General features: G+C 46.7%; 1 protein-coding gene across 5 annotated transcripts in view; it reads right to left on the reverse strand.

Annotated features, from left to right (window-relative positions):
• The window catches only part of PXDC1 (PX domain containing 1), an 87,613-nt gene extending 70,867 nt beyond the window's left edge, over positions 1–16,746 (reverse strand). For 2 of the 5 annotated variants that reach the window (XR_010598717.1, XM_065584893.1), the window contains exon 1: positions 15,268–16,746. Coding sequence is in view for 3 of the 5 variants with exons in the window: in XM_065584893.1 (XP_065440965.1) it covers positions 15,268–15,523 (256 nt within the window). In the remaining 2 variants the exon portion in view is untranslated. The remainder of the gene's footprint in view (positions 1–15,267) is intronic. The other 3 variants (XR_010598718.1, XM_065584894.1, XM_005312958.5) reach the window with 3 other exon arrangements.
• Positions 16,747–17,734: the final 988 nt, after the last annotated feature.

Genomic DNA, 17,734 nt, shown 5'->3' on the forward strand with positions numbered 1-17,734 from the left:
TGAACGTAATATGGTACAGGAGCAATAATCAAAGGAAGATTTTTCAAAACCCTATTTGTAAACAGCTAGATTGCAGGACAAGTGTCTTTTGCTACAACTGTCATGGTAATCATCCACCATGAACGTTATCACACAGCCATAGAAACGATCAAGATGGAAAAAGACATGTTAGGTCCTCTACACCATCTTAATATCCAGTCAGTGCAATATATTTAGAGTGCTTTGTCTCTATTTTAAATGTCTCAGAATAAGAGGCTTCCACCATAATACTTGAGAGATTTTTTTTCACAACCTAACAGACCTCGTTGTTGGAAAATGAGGCAGTCCTAAAGGCTGCTGCAGAAAAAAATCCAGCAAACTGAAAAACCTAGGTGAATCTTTTAAAAGCAGACAACAAAAACGTGTAAAATAGTTTGAGGTAGAACCCTGTCCTTGAGCACTCTGATAATTTTTGTGGTTTTACACTCATATTTTCCTGTTTTTTAAAAAAAGTTTTAATCTCCTTGTTTCTGTGTGAAAGACCCATATAAGACTGTCAAACATACAAAACGAACAAACTAAGGACAAAAATATAGAAAAATTTCACCTCCATTTTCCTTCCAATCTCTCTCTGACATTGTTATCTTAGGCTGTGGCTACACTACACAGTTTACAGCGGTGCAGCTGTGCCACTGCAGCACTGCTAGTGCGGATACTCTAATCTGACAGGAGAGAGCTCTCCCATCGATTTAATTAATCTGGCCCCTGCAAGCGGTGGTAGCTACGTTGGCGGGAGAAGCTCTCTCCCACCACATAGCACTGTCCACACTGGCGCTTAGATCGGTGTAACTGACATCGCACAGGGGGGCGGCGTATTCATACCCCTGAGTGACATAAATTATACCAACATAAGTAGTAGTGTCTACACAGCCTTATTTTAGGTGTTGCTCGTAGCACTAGCACATACGTAACTTCCAGGCAGAAGTGTGAGTTTAGGCTGGCAATGGTCCTTAAAGTACAGCTTTAGTTTAAAAAAAAAAAAAAAGGTTACAGACTATCTCAACAGCAACTACTATTGGCAATGGGCCCCAAATTTACATCATCCACGGCAGAACAGAGGATTGCCAAGGATGGACCAATAGGATGTTGGATGTGTTGTCACATTCTGCTATATTCTATACAAATCCATTAGGCACACTGTAACTTCCCCTATTTCTTCCATGCTCAAGGAAGGAAGAGGTTCCTTGCCCAGAGCCCGAGTCAACTCCCACTGAAATCAATGTGAGAATTTCTGTGGACTTTAAAGGGAGTTGGATTGGGCCTAAAGAAATTAGACAGAGCAAAACCAACAGCCCTTAATATTGGGGTGCTCAGAATCTTGATCTAGCTCTGAATTTTGTAACTAATAGGCACCTACAGAGATTCTATCTTACCACAATGTAGGTGAATAGGGTTATTGGGAAGTTGGACCAATATATAGATATAGCCTCATTTTCTACATCTTTCTAGTTGCTTGGTAGCCCATTTTGCTAGCTCTTTATTCCAGGCCCGCCTCACCGGTGCTTTGACATGGGGCCAATGATTCTATATGCAAAGTGGCACAGTACTGTTTGCCTGGCTTTTACTATGAATAAGTAGGTAAGTAAATAAATCCATATATTCATGTCTTAATATTAGTGACATCATAGCAGAATTTTCTAAAGCCTTCACGATCCATCGCTAATTTCAAGGGCTGAGCAGCTGACCTTCCAGTGATCTGCCATATACTATCCATCCATCACTGTCTCGCTGGTCGTCCCCCACTACGACCCCCACCATTCCTTCCATAATAACTTTCTCGGGTTATTTCCATCTCTACAACTAACGTGACCAAGTACATAAGATTGCATCTGTTGATTTCTAATATCAAGATCTGCTTTTCTCCAGTAATATTTCTAACATAGGCATTCATCTTTTTTTCCTGCCAGACATATAGCATTATATAAAAACTTTCTGCAAATCCTTGAACACAATGGAACTACTTGCACGAGAACAGACTACACCTCTACCCCGATATAACGCTGTCCTCGGGAGCCAAAAAATCTTACCGCGTTATAGGTGAAACTGCGTTATATCGAACTTGCTTTGATCCGCCGTAGTGCGCAGCCCCACCCCCCCAAAGTACTGCTTTTCCGCGTTATATCAGAATTCGTGTTATATCGAGTCGCGTTATATCGAGGTAGAGGTGTATTTGTGTAAGTAAAGGTTTTCAGGATTGGGCTCCAGTGTTGCAGATTCAAGACACTGACACACCTCCTAATCTTCCTAAAGAGATGTCTGGCAGGAATGGGTATTAGTCCAAGTAAGAGCTCTCTCTGTCTACAATGGCCTATTCTTTCATCAGAAATGGCAGATGAGATTTTTAGTCTCTGGAACTTCACAGGCCACCCAGTAGGGGGTTCTACAGCTCCATGCATCCACCAAGATTTTCCATCATAAGCAAGAGATTTCACCTCTAGTACATGTTTCTAACCTCTAGATCTTGGAAAAGAATCAGCTACAGACCAAATACAAAAACCTACTAGAAAACTGGAACAGAAGGCTTTATAGCTTTTAGTAAAATAAAAAACATTTTTATTAAAACCTTAAACAACGTACCAGAAGAAAAGAAGCGGAGTGGGGAGGAAGGAGATTAGGAGTGATGAGAGGCAGCGGAAACTCCTACCCTTTTGCTTTTCTACCGAAAGCCTGTAAGAGCCATCCATGCTCACTTGTTACCTCTGAAAATAATGCTTCCTCTCAGTGACTGACAAGTGCCAATTTGTGGTCAGATTGCATGATTAGCACATGGGTCTGCTTTTAGGATCATGAAAATCTGCACTGCCACAGAGAGCGCTCCAGGACAGGCTTTGCCTACATGCATGAATAAGAACTATATATGCACGAATAAATCACTATAAACGTTCTCACTCACTACAAACACGCAGCCTAAGCTGCTGATCTTATACGATTAGTCACTATGAATTCAGCTAGGTATAGGCCCCTCTGCTTTACGCATCTGCATTCTAAATATGTGGAAAATACCCAAATGGTTTTACATGTAAACTCACGCCAGCATAATTTCATTTGTAATATTTGCACACATTATATAATTTTAAAAATTAACAGGTACAAGACATGCCATAGTACTTTCAGTACCTGTAGGCCACGATCCTGCAATTTATGGGACTGCTCACATGCATAAGAGTTCGCAGGATCAGTCAGAGTAACTTTTGGCCGAGAGGGTTGCAGGATTTCACCCAAGTCCTCCATTTACATTGCTAACGCAGACTTGGAAACCTTGTTCAGACAGAAGTCCTTAAATACAGGAAAATAAATCAGAAGAAGATGCCTTGTAGCTTGGAACCCAACTGTACTATTTTTCACTTGTTCAGTCATGCATACGTAGGTTAGCTGAGAAATATCCTAATGAGGTCATGGAGAAATGTTGCTCACACTCCTTTTCTTCTGCTGCAGTCTGACTTCTAATTGAAAGCATGTGCTAGATCCTCCCTGGAAACTTTGCTGTGCTGTCTTATTATGTGTACTATGCTTGGACAAATAACTATCATTTCAAGTGATTTAAATGCTGTAAACACCCATCTTTATCGTTCTTAAGCTAGACTGGATTTCCATGGGCTTCTTTTCCCCACCACAAAACCTTCAGTTATATACAAATGTTACTGAAATGTGAATAATTATAATATTTTAATGTCCATACACCTAATCTTGCACATGGCTGAACTTTTATGTAACACACATACATAGCAAAGCATTTATTTGCATGTTTTTTAACTGATAGGGGGCGGGGGAGGAATTTCACTCAATGGTGCCCAGCTCACTATATCACACAGACTGTTGATGAGAAGTGTACATAATGAATCACTTATAAAAAGATCTACTGACTTCCAAGGCAAAATAGCTACATACATACATAAGAGATGTAAGTCTCACACACCATCCCTAGATAATGCCATGAATAGGTCTTTGCTTTTCCAAAAATGTAGCTATGTTTAAGTTGGCAATGTCTCAGACAGGTCCCAAATCCTGTTCATCTTACTCACAAGATTAGCCCTATTGACTCCAGTGGGACTAACTCATGGGTAAGGGGCAAAGGGATTGGCATAGAGATCCTCCCCTTCTGCTCTTAAGTTTAACTCACTAACCATGGAACCTTACTGGAGCATGGCGGTCAAAGCAAGTGTATGCTTTCTGCAAAGTGTGTGAGATGTTGTACTGTGATTACTATTACATATTATCCCCCACGGCGTATATGAAAAAATAAATCACATTGTACCTTCCTCTCCTCGACCAAGACTGCCATCTCCCATGGGAAAACCCACAGGAGGGAGCAAGGTAAACCAAGAGGTGGACAATCCCATGAAGTACACCTGGCAAAGTTTTCCTATATCGAAAGGAATTGAGAGACCACAAATTTTGGAGGTTGAGCCCCCTCCCAATTGCATGTAAGGCAACTAGATCTTACAAATCTCCCCACCTGCAGGGCATGCATTAGCAGCCTCAGACTGGACTCAGAGAAAGATAAGACAGTCTACAGTTGTTATTGCCACCCCTCCTCCCCATTTCTGCACAGAATTATACAGGAGCTGCAGGGATGATACAAGAACAAAGGGACATTCAATGACATTAAAAGGTGGGAAATTCAAAACGGATAAAAGGAAATACATTTTCACACAAGGAGCAATTAAGCTGTGAAACTGATTGTTATAGGAAATAATTGAGGCCAAGAACATAGCAATATTTAAAAAAAAGAGTGGGGAGGCTGGGTATTTATATGGATAACCAAAAATAGCCAGAGTTGTTATAATTAAAGATAATAAAAATGTTGGAAGGGATATTAAACTTCATGCTTCAGGGTTTAAGCTAATCTCTAATTATTAGAGATCAGGAATGAAACCTATGTGGACGGCAGATTATCCCACATCGGCCTACTGCAGATTTTTTACACCATCCACTGAAGCAGCTGGTTCTGGCCACGGTTGCAGACAGGATACTAGACTAAATGGACAGCTGGGCCGATCCAGTGTGGCAAATCCTATGTCAGGGGTTCTCGCAACACATTTTTTAGTGGCCTCTGAGTGCGGCCACCAACTCTCACTGCTGGCCACACTGACACTTTTTTCTTAAAATACTTAATTAACTTTAGGAAAAACCATTAAATATGCACAGATTCACATCCAAATCATTGTAATATATATTTGTGGGTTTTTTTGGCAGACTCAATAACAAAAATAATGTGGCCTCCCCCTTCGCCACCCCTCCCCATGCAGGGCTTAGCGCAGGGGTCTCAAATTCAATTTATCTTAGGGCCAGTGCCAGTCCACAAATCCTCCCAGTGGGCCAATGTCACTCACACTGCCCAGAACCCGCCCCCCAAAACTCTGCCCCCCCAAAAAAACTCCACCCCCCACCTGCCTAAGGCTCTAGGAGGGAGTTTGGGTGGGGGAGGAGGTCTGGGATAGGAGATTGGGGTGCAGGCTCTGGGAGGGAGTTTGGGTGCAGAAGGGGTGAGAGGTTGGGCTCTGGGAGGGAGTTTGGGTGGGGGAAGGGGCCTGGGGTGCAGGCTCTGGGATGGAGTTTGGAGGCTGGGAGAGTGTGGGGAGGGGGTGCAGGCTCTGGGAGGGAGTTTGGAGCTGGGGGGTATGGGGACGGGCTGCAGGCTCTGGGAGGGAGTTTGGGTGTTGGGGAGGTGTGGGGATGGGGCGCACACTCTGGGAGGGAGTTTGGGTGTTGGAAGGGGTGTGTAGGAAGAGGAAGGGGGTGCAGGCTGTGGGGAGGGAGTTTGGGAGCGGGAGGGGATATGTGGGGAGGGGGTGCAGGCTCTGGGAGGGAGTTGGGGCGGGAGGGGATATGTGGGGAGGGGGTGGGGGTGCAGACTCTGGGAGGGGGTCAGAGGGTGCGGCGCTTACCTGGGGCTCAAGGCGGGGCAGTCCAGGGGGCCTCCGCGCACTTCTGCCTCAGGCACCGCCCCCGCAGCGTTCCACTGGCCGCAGGGGCGCTCGGGGCGGGGGCAGCGCATGGAGGAACAGCTCCACCCCGCCCCTGGGCCGCAGGGAGGATCCAGCAGCCACTGGAGCAAGCAGGCAGACTCCGCTCAGCTCCGCTGCCCTGCCGGGGCCCCGGAGGTGGGAGCTTCCGGGGGTGGCAGGTGGGGCCAAGGGAGAGACCCGGTCCCAAAACTGCTGGAGCCCTGCGGGTCACATTGGGGAGGCTCGCGGGCGCCGGGAATTTGAGACCCCTGGCTTAGCGGGTCCTGGGGCTTGCTGTGAATATTTGTATATTTGTTAATATCACAGCACACTTAGTAGCTACCTGGGAGGCTATGAAAAGTGATAAGTGATATTAATAAATATACAAGTATCACTTTTCACAGATAGCTAGTAAGTCTGCTGTGAAGTGATACCTGCACGTTTGTTAATTTCACTTTTCTAGCAAGCCCCAGGACCCATTAACTCCTGGATGGAGGGGGGGGCGAAGAGGGAGGCAGCAGAGGCCAGAAGTGATGGTGGGTCAAGAACTCCATTGCTCCTGCAGCGTTGTGCTCCACCTCTTTCCAGAGGCGGTGCAGGGCGGCGCATCCATGAGCAACAAGGAGGGAGGAGGAGAGGCCGATGCTTCCCCCGCCCCCATCACCACCCAAGAGGCTGTTTTGGCCACACAAAAAGCCTCTGGTGGCTGCATGCAGCCACGATGGCTGCATTTGAAAAATGTTGTCCTAAATTCTTATGAGAGCAGCACCTCCCCTGTGATACCTCGTCTTCAATTCTGCCACACTATCCATGCAGGGGGCTGGGGATGGCGTCACAAAGGCAGCACTCTTCCCCGCTATCCTCAGGGGGCTGGGGAAATCCACACATGGAGGGTTCAGTCCATGCATTAATTCTGGAGAGAATAATCCAGGTTTTAGAGGTCACCTCTGCGCTCCAAGGGTTTCGTTTTCATGTGATGTCACCAACATTGCTCACTCTGGGGGTGTTTCTTGGGGAGAAGCTGGCAAGCTGTGCTGGTGGCTGGATGTTGGCAGTGTGAAAAAAATTGTTTTTAAATTGGTTACATTCTGAACAGAGCTCTTGCTTGGGGGCATTTAGGGCCAGATTTGTAAAGGTATTTAGCATTATGCAGTGAGAATTAGGTCCTTAGTGAGATTTTCAAAATGTTCATCTTTAGGCAGATAAATACCTGTAAAAATCTGGGCCTTAGTGCACAAATTTAATCCTGATACAACAGGTTTCTTATTTTAAGATCTATAGCTCAGACTATGCAGAGGTAAGTTACAGCACCTAGCAGTATTCCTTTCAAACAACAGCCTGACAAATCCCCCAAAACAGGAATTCAAGAGTAAAAAAGATGGGTTTTTTTTATTTCATTCTATATTTAACTTAACTGTTTGTGCACACATGCACAGCCCAAGGAGGTTAAAGGCAGAGAACTCTGGTCTCTAACTCACTGGCTTTTTACATACATTCATACCAACATTACCATTTATTATGATAGCACCTACAAACACCAGTCTAGGTGTTCAGGACTTTACTGTCACAAGCAAAGAGAACAGTCCCAGCCCCGGTGATCTTGCACACAGGGTGTCAGATAAGACACATGGCATAAGACAGAACACAAAAGACAAAATGAAGTGAGGGAAAAGTGATGGGAGGAAGAGGAAATGAAATGAACTGAGTTTGGCATTAAAATGGAAGTCTCTGCTATCACTTTTAGCACTGAATTCATACAAACTCAGAAACTCAGCATGGAACGTGGACCAAAAAACCCCCAAACTGACGAATGTTATTAATTCATCATGTACTCCAGATTTTTGGATGGCTTTGTTATGAAATCAGCAAGTTTTATTCATCTTATAACATTACAGATGAACCATTCATTTTTGCCATCACTGGACCACACTGTTGAATGATTTGGTGAACATCAGCTGGTTTCAATGGATTTACCTATAACCAAGTAAAACTTGTAAAGGAGACTGAGCAAATGAAAAAATGTGTCCTTTCACTGAAAGGTCCTTAGACATGGTATGCAACCAATGCCATCATGGAAGAGCTGAATCTAAAGGCCATTAAGGCAAATAAAAAAACTGAATTTCAGTCAGACTACATTGCTAGAAGCCTGAAAATGAAGATCTGTTCCCTTTTGTCCACCAGACTGAAGTTCTGAACAAACTCTGTTAATGAACTATTGACATTGTCAACAATGAAATGGGGCACAATAGATGCAGTGTATTTATCCGTATTGTCACAGTACTGTAACAGCTGCTGTCTTTGGAAACTGCTAAATTGCCTCAGTAGAGTTCCCTTCACACATATATTAAACTCCCAGATGGTCTTGTAAACGGTGTATAAGAGAGCACACATAACACAGTAGGTTACGGGTACAGAAAGTGCAGCAAAATGTGACAGTCTTCTAGTGTGTGTAATCCAGATCATGCAGCCCTCAGTCCTTCCTGGTGCACTGCAGATGTGACACAGAAGCAGCTGAGCATCTCTTTCCCATTCACTGATGTAACAGGGGAGGAAGGCAGAGATGATCCAGCATGAAACAGAAGTTGTGTGTCAGGAGATAATGTGGAGGATGATGGGAGAGCTCTGATGTGCCACAGATAATTAATTATCAGTGACACCAACATTCTCGTGAAGGACAGAGAAAAACGTGAAGAAGAAGAGAGGAAACAGAAAGTAGGCCAAGCAAAGTGAGACATGAGGGGGATAAATGGCCTGGGAAAGACTGACGAAGAAAGGAAGAGAAAAATCAGACTAGATGGGGCAGGGGTGGGGGAGGAAGCAACCGTAAGAGAAACAATCTGAAAAGAGAAATACAGCAGAACAGCACTATGAGACAGAAGAGATTGTGTGTACTAAGACTGTGTGGGTAGGTTCAGCAGAGGTGTAAGTAAGTTGGTACGGTCCGGTACGGTCCGGTACAGGCCGGCGATTTAAAAAGAGCCCTGCTGCCGGAGCCCCCCGGGTAGCAGAGGTGGCTGGGAGCCTCGGAGCTCTGTTGGCAATTTAAAGACCCCCCTTTTTTTCTGGTTGAGGCCACACAGGCTGCTCAGGACTCCGGCGTACCGGTAAGTCCTTTAAGTTACTTTCACCCCTGAGGTTCAGGCACTACACACAGCCATAATGTGAATGAACATTCTGGCAGTGCATTTGAGCTTTCATGCTTACCATCCATGTGTCTCTTCATTGGGAACATGAACATTCATAAAGCTATTAGCACATGTTAAGAGTTTATAAATACTAGGATCAAATTCTGAAGTCTGTGAGGGCAGAGTTTCTGGAAGCAGAATTTCTGGAAGCAGAATTTGGCCCTAGGAAAACAGCACTAGAGAGTATAAAAGTGTTATAGTTTCACTCCATTAGGATTCCCAGAAAACACATAATCACTCCAAAGGCCAAATTTATCACTGGCTTCAGTGGGATTGTGCTTAGGAGATAAAATTTAGATTGATCAAGAAGCACTAGGACAGGGATCTGCAACCTTTGGCACGCGGCCCGCCGGGGTAAGCCCCTGGTGGGCCGGGCTGGTTTGTTCACCTGCCGCGTCCGCAGGTTCGGCCAATCGCGGCTCCCACTGGCCGCGGTTCACCGCTCCACGACCAATGGGGGCTGCGGGAAGCAGCGCGGGCTGAGGGATGTGCTAGCCGCCACTTCCCGCAGCCCCCATTGGCCTGGGATGGCGAATTGCGGCCAGTGGGAGCCGCGATCGGCCGAACCTGTGGACGCAGCAGGTAAACAAACTGACCCGGCCTGCCAGGGGCTTACCCTGGCAGGCCGCGTGCCAAAGGTTGCCAATCCCTGCACTAGGGGCTGGCTCTTGCACTTGCTGAATTCAGTGGCAGGTTTGCCTTTGACTTAATGGGTGAAGGATCGTGCTTGAAGAAAAGTCTCTAACTACTCAATATTATTTTGCGGGCAGTAGCCACTTCTCATTCATTCTATGCCAGATTTGTACCTCATTTTCTCTATTTTACTTTATTCATTTGATCTACTGCAATTATTTCTGGATCTCTTTAGAGTGAATTGATCAGTTTTATGTCAGCACCCTAATCCTTTTTGCTGTCTTCCTCACCAATTTTTACAGAGGAGGTAATTTTGAATAGATGTAAGCAGAGTGTAGAGTGGTAATGACTAGAATTGCAAAGTACTGTGTATGTCTGTGAATGATAAGACCGCACTTATTGAGCCACTCTGTACTTTTATATTGTGTTGTTTGTGCAGGCGCTTAGAGTAAGGGATAGGCACACTTCAGACACCCAGAGAAAATACTATGAAGATTCTGGTGACATCATAATGAATCATGAGAATGAAGATTCTCTGTCATTATAAGAACAGGAATCTGATTGGAAGACAAAATTTATGACCCTACAAAGAGTGGCAAAGAAGCACAGAAACGGACTTGTTAGCCAGCTTACTATTAATGTGTAAGAAAAACATTTTAGAAAAGCATCACTGTAATAAGGAGTACAGTTGTCCTAGACACTCACACCTCATGTTGATGAGCATACTTGGCCTTTAGCCTCATTATGCATTCCAGATGGCCAGGTATCAAGTAGACTTTCCCATGAAGTCTTATTGCTTATACTGTGTATACTACTTGTACTATAGTACAGATTGTACGAGATTGATACCCTCCCCACTCCCTATACAGAAAGGGGAAGGTGATCAGCTATCTCCATAGCAGCATTCCTCTCCCTCCCTGCACACACTTTCTCTGGAACTACCAGGGCATGTGAAATGAAATAAAGCTGGCGGCTAATAAAATGTGATACACCCTCTAGTCCCTCTGGTGAGAATGCCCCTGTCCTGGCACAGTTGTAATCAGGGGAGACCATGGCAATGCAATTCCACTGGAACATGTAATCAGTGGTTCTCAAACTTTTGTACTGGTGACCCCTTTTACATAGCAAGCCTCTGAGTGCGACCCCCCTTATCAATTAAAAACACTTTTTAATATATTTAACACCATTATAAATGCTGGAGGCAAAGCAGGGTTTGGGGTAGAGGCTGACAGCTCGCGACCCCCCAATGTAATAACCTCGCGACCCCCTGAGTGGTCCTGACACCCAGTTTGAGAACCCCTGATGTAGATGGTCTTGTGCCCTTGGTAGATCTTGTGAGCCTTATGGACCAGACCCTGCCTTACTTCTGTTGATGGAGGAGAACCATCCCCCTGTCTTCCACACAACAGAAGAATACAGACGAAACTGCTTGAGAGGTACCTGATTAAATTCCCTGCTTCCTATGCAGGTACCACACCACCTAAGGGTACAACATGGCTCATAAAGTCTGATCTTTGCAAGATTCTGATAACCCTCCGTTCACATTAAAGTGGCAGGAACATTTATGTTTTCATGGAAACTCTGGTCTAAAGGAATACAAATTAATACTACTCTCTATTTGCCTTTTCAGTCAGAATTTTTGCTGGGTGTGCTGGTACCCACCCCCATTAGGGCACAAAGTCCCTGGAAAAGTTAAGGTATATGAATACAGCAGCTCAGGGCCTTGAGCACCACTAGGAAGGGCTCAGGATCCTGCAAGAGGACTCTAAGTTTATAGAAACTTATAGTGATCTTAGTTTAATGCAGTGACTTAATTCCTTCAGTATGCATATTAGCACAGGGCTCAAGCCTTAAAATACTTATGCAAATAGTTCTTACTCTTATAAAGAGACCAACTGCCTTCAATGGAACAATCTGCATAATGAATGTCTGCTCACATGAAATAGGGGGGTTTGCAGGTCCAAATGCTGCAAAGTTCATAATGAAAAGCAGGCTTGGTGTAATACTATAGCCTGACCCCCCAGTGAGAGGAGATCTCCCAACAGCATGTACCGTGGTACCAAGCACATGATCAAGACTTTCTAGGGAATCCTTGTTGCAGTATAGAAGCATGCATGTATACCAGGTCAGTTCATTTGCACAAATGCCCTTTGCAAGGGTCAATGATATTTCTTCAGACTGAAATAGATTTACATGTAACAAACTTCAGAAGGCAAAACACTGAGCCTTGGTCTACACTTCAAATTTGTGTCAGTATAACTACGTTGCTCAGGGGTGTGGATTTTCCTGTCAATATAGCTACCGCCTCTTGAGGAAGTGGAGTGCCTATGCCAACGGGAGAATCTCTCCCATCAGCATAGGCAGCGACTTCACTAAGCGCTACAGCAGGGCAGCTCCACCTGTGCTGCTGCAGATCTGTAAGTGTGGACAAGCTCTGAGCTGCAGAACTCCAATCTCAAAACAAGCCACAATTAGCTTGCAATTCCCTCTTAAAGATTTAAAATATGTATTTCTCCATTATTCTCCGCACCTCTTTTTTTAGTATTCCTAGTGCAACAGTGGCCAATATGGGTCTGTTTTTTTCTCCATTACCTTATTTTTGCATAAGCATCATTAATGCTGTACAGTTCTGGAAATAGTGGATTTGGGAGGGGGGGTGTCACTAAAATTTGCTGTTACTGCACAAAAAGGAACATACCAGCACAGAATGTTAGCTTTGTTTTGAACCCACAAGTATTTATAGTCCCACAAAAGGAGTGGTCTACCATCTCTTTCTAAAATTTCTGCAACTGAAAAGTGGACATTTTTTTAAACCTACAAATTAACAACCATTTTTAAGATCAAACTATTTTAGCTCAAATTTTAGGTGTCTGCTATTTGAAAATATCCCTTAACTTTTATATAACATAGTTTGACAAAGTGTATATAAATGATAAGATAATCTAATTCTTCTGATGCTACTTAAATGTATCTACGGTAACCAGAAGTACTTCCAATTCCTGCTATGCAATGCAAATTTGACTAACAATGCTTTCACTGCTTCCATAAAGATTAAAGATGCAAAGAATACTCTGCCTGGCACTTTTGGAAAAGCTAGGATCAACAATGTATCTGACTCAGTGCTAATGCCTAGAAACGGTGTGACTTTCTACTGGGTTAAATATATTGAAATTTATGGAAACATGTGATTCTTCTTTAAAATGCTACATGCAGAAACCTGAGATCCAAAAAGTGTATCTAAAATGGGGTCATACCCCCTATGTGTACCAAACACATTATAAAATCCCCTGCTTATATCCAAAGCATCATTTAAAGAAGATTTGACTGTATGTGTGGCCAGACATGCACAAGTTGTGGTGAATAAATATGAAATACAGACTATACAGAGAAATGCAGTGATACCTCATTACCGCAAAGTCATTTTTCACAGAATTTCATTTTAAGAAGTGGGTTCACTGTAACTGGAATTATTAGCTATATACTGCAAATACTCAGAAACAATTCAGGACTTTGATTCCATCACATTCACGTGTTTCACTGTAAATAGTTTCCATCATTAGCCAAAGAAAGTACAGTTCTTGAGATTTAAAATATCTTAACCCCCCAAATCATAGAATTGTCAGCATTAAAAATAATGTAGGGAGATAGAAGCTCCCAGTGACTGTAGTATTAGGGCTTAATTCTTTCACCCCCTCCTCATGCCCGTCATTCACTGTGGAAGCCTACTGAAATCAGGATGACAATTTATGTGGGAAAGATTACTCACAGAAGTGAGGGCTGCAGGACCCAGGCCTTGCACAAGAATTAAATCTCCTAATATGCTAAGGAGGTTTACTCTTCCCTGACTATTCATCAGTTATAGTTCATGCTACGTGGGACGATCAAATAGGGGCATCAGCATTCCAGTGTGAGTGAAAAAGCACAAATGGGGCCTCTGAAACATGTAATTAAGGCCTAATATTTTGCAAGAGTGGTCACTGATTTGAAGGGCCACACTTGATACAACTAGGGCCTGGTTTTTAGAGGTGCTGAGTACTCACAGCTCCAACTCAAGTCAATAGGGCTCAGCACCACTGAAAATTGGGCCCAAAGTATGTTAAATTGAGTGCCCAAATCATTAGGCCTTAGACTTGGCAGCCAACTCAAGGGTTTTCAGCTTTTACACAGCAAGGTTCCCCAGCTGACTGCAGGGGGCACTCAGTGCCAAGACTGTCAGGAAGCATTCCTTCCTCCCTCAGTGTCAGCTGAGAAAGGATGAGGAGGGGAAACAAGATGAACTAAAATGAGCAACTCTACATTTTCAGAAACTGAAAGAGAAGTGATTTCCCATGAACCTAGAATACAGCACAGGGGAGGAACAGGGGGAAAGGGGCAGGGGAGAAGAAGAATATATTCCAGATATTTTTAACAGGACAAAATGACAACACAAATAGATGGAAACCTGGCAGGAGTAAAGAAAGCAGGAGGCTTGAGTGACTGACAGAGCCTGCAAGACATATTTCACGTTGAATTACTCTAGAAAAAATGATTTTTTAACCACCTTAGCTTGGGGAAAACTCTCTAATGCTACCTCCAACCTCAAGGACCATGTCTTTTCTCACACAGGTGAGAATCAGAAGTAACTCCACTGAAGTCAGTAGAACTACACTTGTACAAAGGAGCAGAGAATCAAGCCTCAGAATTTAATTCTCCATCACCCTGCACTGGGGCTCAGCATAGGATGGTTAAAGAGAGATAGCAGCAGCAAACTTCCATGTTATCATGGGAAAATATACACAAAGTCTGGACTTTCCCCCCCATTATTAGCCCTGTAAGTCTGCTCTATCGACTGTGAAGAGCTGCAGACTTCCCATTTTCAACACCAGTGCTTCCCCCATACCACTCCCCCGCACCAAAAAAAGCCCCCGCACCCCTCAGAGTGTCTCAGGCAGGGGTGGGGAGGTGTTAAATCAGTGTGGATGGAGCAGTAAACATAGATTATGTCAATTAGGATCGCTTGGACCAAGAGGGGGTGGGACAGTATTCTAAGAACCCTCTCTGCAATTACGTCCACAGGGTGCATCCGAATTTGGGGATCGTGCCTATGTGGAGCATGATGACGGAGTTCGATTTCCCAGCAATCTCGGCCAAACCTCTGGCGCAAATTCTCTCCACTGCCTTGTATGAAGGGTTACCAGTCTGACTGAGCCAGGTGGTATTTCACAGGCACTGTACACGGCTGTAAGTTACACAGTGGAGAATCCAGCCCGCTATATGGCGTTTAACCCTTTCCTCCCCCACTCGTTCTGTAGCCTTTCAATCGCTCCAGGAAAGCGACTCAAACCCACACAGGCAGCAACAGAGCCTGACTCTCCCCAGCAACTAAGTTACCTCTCCCCACCCTCTCCAGGGTGTACCTACATACACCCCAAGCCAGGAGCAGGGTCTTAGGCAATAGGAAGGAAGCCAGAAGCTGCCCAAACCTTGGAGCAGGGGGGACTGTGACAGCTCGGGGCGATCCTCCGGGAAGGAGTCCAGCAGCCTCTTGAAGAGGCGGCCCAGGTCCGAGTAGCTCCGGTGCAAGTAGAGAACGTTCCTGTCCGACCACTCGGTGCGGATCTCGAAGAACTCCTCCTCGTCCCCGCGCCGATTGATGATGAGTCTCCGGATGCCGTTCACCCAGCAGCCCCTCACGTACATGTTCACCAGAGAGGTGCCCTCAAACACGGCCGAGGCCATCCCGCCGCTGCCCGCACATACCCCGACGGGGAGCAGCCTCCTCCAGCTGCTGGGGAACCGAAGGGTGGCTGGGGGAAAGTTGCAAATCAAGGGGGTGCGATGCAACCCAGCCCGCAAAAAGCACGGGTTGAGTCTCCTCCTGCGCTGGAGGGAGGTCCCAGCCCTGCCCTCCTCCCACTGCAGCGATGCTGCGTGTCACACGCCCGGCAAGCAGCGGCACGGCGAGGAGACCTCGACGGGCAGGAACTTTTCCCGACTTTCTTGCACTTTGCGCGGCGCCGGGCCGCAGCTTGGCCAAGGGCCCGAGCTGCCCCCCGGGCTAGGAGGCAGCGCCCTTTGCAGTCCGATCCCGGGCACTCCCTGCACACGCAGCTCTTGCTTCGCCTTGGCTCTTTCCCCACGCAGCAGATGGAGGAGGCGCCTCCCGGCAGACACCCCTCCCGCCCCGCCGACTCCTCCGCGCCCCGGGACTCCGCGCGGGGGAGGGTCGCGAGTTCCGCTTGGGCTCCGCTCCCCCGGCCTTGGCTTCCTCTCTCCGGATCCCGCGGGAGATGGATGGACAGCGGGGGCGGGATGCTGGGGCGGCTGGTGGGAGTCTCCCCGCGGCTGCTCCTCGGGGGCAGCGGAGAAGTTTTGTCTCTCGAGCGGCCCTGCAGCAGGCAAAGGCCGGGGCCCCCCTTTTGCCTTCTCTCGCAAAGGGACTAGGGCCGGGTTATCGCAACGCGATCGGGCGCGCTGCCCCCTCGCCCCGCCTGGGCGGCTGCTCTGCGCGCTCCGGCCGGGGCAGCTCCCTCCTGCTCGGTGGCGCTGCGGATCCCGGCTCGCTGGGGAGGGGTCAGTGAAAAGCCCCGGCCAGCGGAGCCTCCTCCTGAGCTGCGCTTGCCAGGCTCCCTCCCCGCAGCAGCAGCTGAGAGCCCATAGCCAACACCCGCCCCATCCTCAACGCTGAGCAGGGTCCCAGCCCAGGGACAGGGTCCTGCGCCTCGGGGTGATCTCACAGACAGCCACTGAGCGGACCAGAAATTTCTCTCCCTCCCACTGACCCTAGAAGTTTTTCTTCCAACCCCAGCGGCTGGGAAGAGACAGCTCCCCACCCCGCCCCAGCCTCTGGCTGCTGCATTCGCGGCCTCTCAGCGCCCGCTTCTAGCCTGCACGTGGTTTTAAAGGCAGAACCCGCTGCTCTGGTGAGATGCCTTCCGCAGCAGGAGTGTCGGCGGCTCTCCGGGGGAGATTGGCTCGGAGATGACTGCCTGCCATATCGGGCCTCCCCTTCCCACGCAATATTAGCTAAAGCAGGACAGGAGGCTGGACTCGTGGTGTACTACTGAGGAAAGAGCGAGACTAGAAGCACATACGTGGTTCGGGCTTATAGAGGCAAAGCAGGGGGGAACCTAGCAAGCTCTCTGGTGCTTTCCACCATCTGGCTTTCCCTTTTTGCCCCTAAGGGCCAGCAGCACCCCCGACTGAGCCTGCAAAACCATTGCACGCGTTCTTGCAAACATCCAGTACAGTTTGCTTCACCCCCACCCTAAGCAGATCCTTATTGAGGAGAAATCAATGCTGGCTCTGGCTAGCATGGGTGTAACGTCTATCAGTCAAGAGAGCTATCGGGCAGAACTAGAGAGATGCCTATTATGGGGGGGGGGGGAATGTTGTCCTAGTTGTTTGAAACACCTGTGAATCTGAACAGTAAGTGGTACTTCCTAGACCCAAAGTAAATGAAGGCACAAAACCAGAAGTGTTTGGTTGGGGGTACCTGCACCTTGATGAAGAATTTTTGCTCTTTGGCAAGGGCGTTCTGCTCCCTTGCAGCTCACCAGCTCTGACAGAGCGGAACTGCAGTGAGGGAAGGGTGGGTACTTTCCCTGGACCCTACAGTGGCCAGAAGTGAGAGGGGTACGTTCTTTGGAAGACCTAAGGTTCCCACATTAATCTGCTACTGTACTCAGTAGCACATTAGAGCTGGTTTGCTGATGTGATAAACTCCTAAGGTTCCTCAGACCAGGATTGCAGCCAACAAACCAACAGCTGAGGATGCAAGCAGAGGGCAGATACAAGGAGTTACCTGAGCTGTGGAACAGAAAACCTATAGGAAGAGGGTAGCTACTCTGAGGGGATTGCAGCTGAATCAATGTTGCGGGGATGGTTGTGTAGCTTTTTCATATGAAAGGTACTGCACATTGCATTGTTGTTTACCTTTATTGCAGATAT

Source organism: Chrysemys picta, chromosome 2 (assembly GCF_011386835.1).
Source record: "Chrysemys picta bellii isolate R12L10 chromosome 2, ASM1138683v2, whole genome shotgun sequence".
NCBI lineage: Eukaryota > Metazoa > Chordata > Testudines > Emydidae > Chrysemys > Chrysemys picta.